Source organism: Protobothrops mucrosquamatus, unplaced genomic scaffold (genome assembly GCF_001527695.2).
Source record: "Protobothrops mucrosquamatus isolate PMUCROS unplaced genomic scaffold, P.Mucros_1.0 scaffold5, whole genome shotgun sequence".
NCBI lineage: Eukaryota > Metazoa > Chordata > Lepidosauria > Squamata > Viperidae > Protobothrops > Protobothrops mucrosquamatus.
Window position 1 is genome coordinate 1,519,592 of NW_015386392.1, and position 8,495 is coordinate 1,528,086.

The 8,495-nt window shown below is 37.0% G+C and overlaps 1 protein-coding gene across 1 annotated transcript in view; it reads right to left on the reverse strand.

The window, feature by feature from the left end:
* Nucleotides 1–8,495, reverse strand: part of DPP6 (dipeptidyl peptidase like 6) — a 362,352-nt gene that overhangs the window by 117,399 nt on the left and 236,458 nt on the right. Inside the window, exons 4-5 of the mRNA XM_015832529.1 lie at nt 2,251–2,345; nt 239–313 (exon numbers count right to left, since the gene is read on the reverse strand). Of these exons, the coding sequence (XP_015688015.1) occupies nt 239–313; nt 2,251–2,345 (170 nt within the window). The remainder of the gene's footprint in view (nt 1–238; nt 314–2,250; nt 2,346–8,495) is intronic.

Below are 8,495 nucleotides of genomic sequence, written 5' to 3' on the forward strand. Positions count from 1 at the left end.
GGGCCGTTGATACATAGCAGGGAGCCAGGTATACAATCAACAAGCCCACTTGAACCCCTTGCCCCCATTTTACAAGGAGGGACTCCACACCGTCTATCTGAGGCACAGTGGTCTCCCTAGGACGGAGGCTCTCCCTTATAATGACCGCTACCCCCCCGCCCCTACCCCGGGTCCTCGGCTGATGGAATGCCTGAAAACCATAAACTGAAATCAAAATAAATACAGTCTGCTTACTTACCGGTACAATGTCATAGGCAAAAAGTCCATACTCTCTATCTGGTGAAACTTCATATTTAATAGCTTTTATAGACACCTGAAAAATAAAACAAAACCCAGCATCTCAAATAAATAAATTCTAATATTAATTTAATTTAATATATTTGCCAATCATCTCGTTTTGAGATGACTCTAGGTGGCTTACAGAATTAAAAAGAAACAAAATACACAAAAATATGCATATAATAAAAACAAAACACTATAAAAATACAAAATATAATTTAAAAAAGAGTTACGCTTGCATAACTCTTGCCACATTCGCAACGTATTGGTATGTTTCCTAAAACTTGTAAATATCTGCTTTATATTTTGATCCGTCTTATAAGAGTTAATAATTGCTTTATATGTAAAGTCCTTGGGGTTGTAACTGTCAGCCAAAACAAAATTTTAAAAAAACAGGCTCACATTTTTGCATTTAGTATAATGGATAATGCACAGAACTCACAACGTGTGAGATAAAGGTGTAAAATATAGGTAGCTAGAGAAAATTAACTATGAAGTTAAATAAAAGAATGTAAAATTTGTGTTTTTAGTCAGTAAGAAACATCTAAGAATGCTTGACCAGGAAGGTTTTATACAATTAAATGGCTTCTTTATCATCTCAGAGTGCAAGATACAGAATAAGAATCTTAATTTCTAGGATGGTGGATTCCATTTAAATGTGAGCAAACAATTCTTAATAAAAAAGCAGTTTAATAATGGAACCAATTATCCAGCAAGGTTATGGTCCTCCTCTTTCTGGATGTGTTCAAGTGAAGTTAAAGAGCCATCCTCAGGGAGTCTTTATTTTTGGATTCTGGAACTGAGCAAAGATGAGACTTACTGGTCAATGTTAATGTTTCTCAACCTTGGCAACTATAAGATGTGTGGATTTCAGCTCCTAGAATTCCCCTGCAAGGAAATGGGGGCTGTGGAATTCTGGGAGCTGAACATCTCTTCAAGTTCCCAAAGTTGAGAACCATTGTCTTACGTGATCTCTATGGTAATGTAAATATCGCAAAAAAAAAAAAATTGGGGACATTCTACATTTCTAATTGAATTATAAATAACGTAGCAATAGCAATAGCACATAGACTTATATACCACCCATAGTGCTTTACATAATTCTCTGAGAGGTTTACAATATCAGTATTATTTGCACACATTCCTGTAGAGAGAAATTTCCTGAGGATGAGCTCCAGTATGAGTCCAAAAGCTCAAATGACCTCTGGTCCCAATGACCGACCCAGATTGGATCCTGCAATATTATTTGCATATTGCCCCCAACAATCTAGGTCCTCATTTTACTGACCTCTGAAGAATGGAAGGCTGAGTCAACCTTGAGCCCCATCAGGATCGAACTGCTGGCAGTGGGCAGAGTCAGCCTACAATACTGCATTCTAACCACTATACCAGTGAATTTCTTGCAGAATTTATCATAATCCCCCCCAGTGATCTTTTGGTGGGGAAATGAAATGAAAGAGGGTTTAGGCTGAGTTCAGCAACTGTGAGAAACACATATCACTTGGACTCTGTTTTCAAAAGAAACTTATGACACAAAGACAAACAGGTGGGAAGAGATGCATGTATTCCTTTTTAAAAAAATAAATAACTTAAGATTTTTCTTAGCCTATTCTCTTTGAATCCTGGCTCTCCATTTTACAAAGAGAGGGAAATATATTGTTTACTGGAAGTGCTTAGCTAAGAATATTCACAAATCTTAGCTTCAACTTTGTAAAATAGAATAGAATAGAATACTTCATTGACTAAGAATGATTGGACACACAAGGAATTTGTCTTCAGTGTCTAAGCTCTCAGTGTACATACAAACACACACAAATGTAAAACATATATGAAAATATATGTTTTTTTTATTTTTCAGTGTGTTTCAATCAGAATATTCAACTTCTGTACAAGTAATTGAAGGCATGTTCCTTCTTAACCTCTGAGGCAGACAGATGTGCAACTGTGTAACCTATTCAAGAAGATACTCACAATTATTTTGTTTTCTATTAAAATTGTTGAATGGTTTGTTTCCACATTGTGCACTATCACTGAGCCATTCCGGTCTCTATAAATGAATTCTGTATCTAAAAGAGGAGAGAGAACAGAAGAAGAGGGTGATTTATATCTATCACATATGGGCCAGAGGATAATTAAGAGAGGGCCACAGCTTATTGGCAAAACATCTAGCTTAACAGGTCTACATTTATTACTTGCCATTTACAACAAAGAGGATCAGAAAACAGAAGAGGAGAATTTTTTTTTTGGATATTAGGAAAAGGAATTACCAAACAAAATAGAAAATTTTGATTATAACTTTTCTGAACTAGGATGATAGCTTCCTTTACTTCTGAGAGGACCAGTCCCTCTTCATGCTAAAGAGAGAACTAACCTATGCTTAGAAGGCACTGGATAATGTCTAAAATAGAGAAACATCTTCAATTCTCATGATTGCAGTTAGCATCAGAGTCACAGAGGGGTAGATTTGATATTTTAAATCAGGTATATACTACATTTTTAAAATATATCATTATCACCTACTTCCAATAACACATACGCCCAAATTATGAAGCGAATTGATTGTTTCTGGTGGGTTTTTTCCCCTAGAAATTGGAAAAATACTGGTTTCTGGCAAAAAATGTCACAAATTGTGATCACTTGACTGGGGAACATTGCAAACAGCCATAAATGCAGGCCAGGTGCCAAGAGTCCCAAATATGTGACCCATGAATATTGTGATCCCATGAAAATTCAAATCCAGGACATTTTTGTGTCCATTGTACCTTAATTGGTTGCTAAGCAACTGGTCGTAACTCAAGGACTACCTATAAATGGCATTAAGGTAATTTACTGTACTTTGAGATTGCAAAGGGACTGCAATTGCTTTCTTCCAAGATTTATTTCAACTTCTCAGTCAAGTATGCAACCCTGAGATTTCTTGGTATTTTCCCATCCCTGAACCCTACTTAAGTTATTTTGAGATACTGTAAACCAGAGTTGGCTAGGTACTTTTAAACTGATACCAATTTTAAGGGAAATTTCATATTGTATAGCTATGCTACAAAAATTGTTAGAAAAGCAAGCAACCTGCAGAACAACTGATAGTACATACATCATGGTTTTAGTTCTGGCTGATATCAAAACTCTCCTAAATCTGCTCAGATATTGTGTTTAATTATTTTGTACATATGGTGTAATAATATTCCTAGCCTCACGTGAGACTTCAGCACTGCTCACTTTTTAAAATACTTTCCCTAATCGCAGCATTCTCCACATGTTTGAATTTCAGCTCCCAGAATTCATAGCAAAAGCTGTGGGTGGCTCAGGACTTCTGGGAGTTGAAGTTCACAAATATCAGGACAATGCCCAAGGTAGGAAAGCTGTCTTTAGATAACATACAGGATTTACACCTAAGGACAGTCTCTTGGAGTGAAAAAAATCCATGCCCCTTTGTTATATTCTGAGAAATAAAGTCCTTTTCTAAAGATTTCATTGCCTTTGAGAGGTTAATAATGCATAATCCTATCCTGTCTTTATAAGGTGAAAAGCAAAAAAAATTAAATCAGCATTGATTGGTTGGTTCTGCTGGTACAGTCAATTCACGTCATCAGCAAAGAGTTAAAATTTAATGAAGAGCAAATTGGCTTGCTTTAAAGAAGCCAAAATTGATTGGCTTCATGACCCAACAGAAAACACAATAAGCCTTTGCTAGTCTCCAAGTCCTGTAATCATCTCAAGTCTTCAGAATCAATGAATAATAGCTCTCTGTTTGTGATTTGAAATGTATGATTCATGTTATTGAAGCTGTATTCATTTTCACTGGGCGTCCCTCAATCAAAGACAGAAAGCAATGCAGCAGCCTTTGTCTGCAAATGAATTCTGTCCAGCAGGCTGATGAGAATTTCAGTCTGATTTATAGCTGACATCAAAGCTGATAAAGGTCATCACTGAATCTCATTTTTTTTTTACTGCTTCCAACTATTTGGAGCTTCAAATGTCCACCTCTTTAAGTAACAGTTATTTATTCCAGTTTGTATGGAGTAGACCACAAAAGCTCTTGACTTGACTGTTTTTCTCACTTTCAGTTCCAGGGACAGGAAAAAAAAAAATCTATATCCAACATTAGCAGGTGCTTTTAACACCAGAGTGTATTTCTCTGCATACCTAGCAGAGAAGCATTTCCTTATGGTGGCAGGTCCTTGTATATGGAATGTCACTCCAAGGAGAAAGATTTCTGAAGGCTATTAAATAGGACTGCTGGCAGAAGGGTGAAAACACTGCAAATGCGGAAACTCTACAGTGTATTCCCATGTTCTGCTCCTCCTCAAAGAATGATTTCATTTATTGATGTCTCCCTTGTCTGCAGCAAGCTTTAATGATGATGTGAGGTGAATTATGGGTATGGGAAAGGCTCCCTACAAAACGGACCATGACAAAGACCCATGACCATCAAGAATTCATTCAAGTTTTCTTCATGTTGTTTGCTGCCTCTATGCAAATGTTATCTTTGTCCCTTCCTTGCAAATATTATTCATCTGAAGAAGATGAGAAGACCTTGACTAGCATAATAAGAAACAGGCTTTCTTTTGCATGACCAAAACTAAAATGTGGCAGAAATGCAAAGTACTTAAGACCAAGTCAAACATATTTTTCAGGGTGGCAGTGGCAACCAAATAGGCTTGTATGTTATCAACCATGACTTGAGTTCATTGGTAGATTGAGATTCAAAGAGGATATGAGTCTGTATTTGCAATCTGAGGGCAAACTTTGAGATTTGATGAGAAAAAGATTCTTTCCTAGATTCTAATGGGGAAGCATCATTTCTGGCTGCTTCATATTTTGAGGAATGGAAAATCAAAGAGATGGATGGAAGATCCTTTAGAAGACATCGTTTAGTTTCAGCTGGATATCTTCAAAGGTTTTGGTTGAAATATTTTCCCTGCACCTCTTTTTGGCTGACCAAAAAATATCAATTTTCGAAATAGTCTAACTTAGGGGTCCCCAACCCCCGGTCCGTGGGCCAGTACCAGACCATGGCATGCCAGCAACTGGTCCGCACAAACAAGCAAAGCCCCATCTGTGGGATGCAGGCAGCACACAAAACCATGCCCCCTCTGGTCCATGGAAAAACCTCTTTCCATGGAACCGGTCCCTGGTGCCGAAAAGTTTGGGGACCTCTGGTCTAACTTATGCTAAATTAATACAAAATACACTTTCAAAATATGATTAAAAGGCAAGGTCTTACTTTTCCACATGCATTTCTAAAATGCCAGATTTGGCATGTTGGAGAATGACTAGTGATTACCACTATTGTGCTGCCTCTGATCATTAGATTACCTGGGGTGATAAGAGGGCTGACATAGCCAATTGGCCAGACATCACATCCTGGAAAAGAACACCTCATCAGCAGGGAGATTCAATTGTGACAGGTTTCTGGCTTGTTGATATTCAACATTAGATAGCAGAAGCAGATGACATCAGCACAGCAGAAGGGCTGAAATATCTATTATTGATAGAGGAAAATGTTTGTAGCTCAGAGTTGAAACAAGGGTTCCTTGGTGCCCTCTGACATTGGTGGTTTTCTTGCAGAAAACCACATCATCAATGCTAGTGGGGAGAGGGGTTTACTCTCAATTTATATTCCAGTAGCTTGCCCTGTTACTGGTTCTTGGGTGGTTCTTTGTTTAGGCTGTTTACTGTTCTTGTTTGGCAGTTCATTGATTGGGGTATTTATTTCTTGACTGTTGGTCTGATGTCAATCCTGATGTTAATCTATGCCCATCTGGGTATTGATTTCTGGTGGGGAGATGTTTTGATCTTTTTGTTCCTGAAGGCAGGAACGGGAGCTCACCCTGTTGCATGGCACTTCAGTTTTGAATGTGGGCTGTCAGCTTTCCAGCTCACAAGCTCAGCATCTTTTACCACTGAGCCCTCATGTGTGCTTCATTACAATAATCATGCAGAATTGAAGAAGAGGTAAGGAATAACAGGTAATCCTGTAGATTTAATCTACAGGTGAGCATGTAGACCTTTCAGTATTGCTGTACTATAATTCCAAGTAGCCTTACATTATAGCATAATTCATACTGAGGAATGATGGGAGTTAGTAATTCAGTTCCATGTCTTCCATCAATTACTCCATTGTAGAGATCTGCTATTGTCATGACGTGCTAGCAATGATAAAACATTATTGTTTTCTCTTTAACATTGTTTTTAATCAGGGTAGCCTAGCTAAGAAGAAGATACATTACAATTCATAGGTACATTACCAACACTCTTTTTTAAATAGGCTAAAAAGATTCATTATTCTGTCCACTGGACTATACATTTTAGAGAGTGTAAAAAATGTTTGTTCAGTCCAGAGAGCAGAATGCAGAAATACACAGCATTTTTAATTTTTTCTAAATTACCATGTTAATATTAGGCAGCACATTTAAACAAGATATAGTTTGTTATAATTAAGCCTTCCATTCATAAAGGCACCTGGAATTTTTCAGGAATTTTAATTTCTCTTCCTGCACAGGCCATTATGTTCTGAGTCCTTTGCCTCCGTCCTAATTCTCCTTGCTCAATTTCTTTAATTTTCCTTCTCTTTAAAATGAAATGGAGGAAGGAAATGGAGCTTTAAATACTTAGTTTGCTGTAATTTACCTAAACAATGAACATCTCACCACATTGGTACATTAGGCAAGCTGAACATGTTTTGGTCTGCTTTATTATGCAAGAAGTAGCTTTAATCACTCTTTATTTTAATTCAGTGCAAGCTCAGAGCTTTAATGTAGCAGCATTTGTGTGAATGTGTATCATTCAATGTAAACACACATTTACACAAACAGTGATATCCTCTCTTGCTCCCTTTAGGCAAACATCTTTGTTGATTTTCCATGTAGATAATAAACTGGTACAGGAATGATCATGAATCTCTAGCATAAAAACAACACCTGCATATCAACAACAATAAATATAACTTACAAGAATGTTACAGGGATTTTCTTATAATGTAATAGTTGATAACCAAATTTTGTAAACAGAATATTATATAAGATATTAGAGGTCTCTTAAACCAATCGATTCATAATATCTTTTCATTCTAGCATCTTTTCTCTTATTTTTAAAATATATGTTTTTTACACTGCAGTATAATTGTATAATTGTTTTCGTTATGGAAGAACAGTAAACTACTTCAACCCTCCCAAACATATTAGATTACAAATACCATAAACTCCAACCATTATCCATGATATCAGAGGCAATGGCAGTTGTAGTCCCAAGAAATCCATGAAAACTAATCCATTTAGATCTGAAAAAAATATTAGGTTTCTGTAGGCATCTTTGAATATTCTACTTATAAAGATTTAATTACCAGTTAAAAGCTAAAAACTTTTTTTAACAAAACATAGTTTAATATTTTCACTTTAGGTATTTGTTCATAGTTACTCTGTTTATTTGATAATGAATTCAAGACAGAAAGGTTATGAGCGGTTGAGTTATCTACTGATCTTACTCCCATAACTATGCATAGATATGCTAGACTATGGCTCCCATCATCCCTGGTCATCCTATCCACTGTATTTCTTTCTTTAAGTATAGCAATAGCACTTAGACTTATATACCGCTTCACAGTGCTTTACAGCCCCCTCTAAGTGGTTTAAAGAGTCAGTATATTGCCCCCAGAATCTGAGTCCTCATTTTACCCACCTTGGAAGGATGAGTCAACTTTCATCCAGTGAGAATCGAACTGCTGAACTTCTGGCAGCCAGAAGTAGCCTGCCATACTACATTCTAACCACTGCACCACCACGGCTCCTCCATCTTTCTACACAGAGCTTTCTTTTGACCCCCAAACTCAATATTCATAACAATCTTTAAGATTTGGAATAAACTGCAGGTGAGAAACAACTACTGATTTGTCTTCCGTGTTGCCAAGCTTTATCAGACTTGAACATTGGGCACTATCTAACAAAATTAAATTCAATGGTGAAAAAAGTAAGGTTCTACATTTAGGCAAGAAAAACCAAATGTACAGGTACAGTATAGGGGGTACCTTGCTCAATCGTAGTAACTGTGAGAGGGATCTCGGAGTCCTAGTGGACACTCACTTAAATATGAGCCAGCAGTGTGCTGCAGCTGCCAAAAAAGCCAACACAGTGCTGGGCTGCATTAACAGAGGGATAGAATCAAGATCTCGTGAAGTATTAATACCACTTTACAATGCCTTAGTAAGGCCACACTTGGAG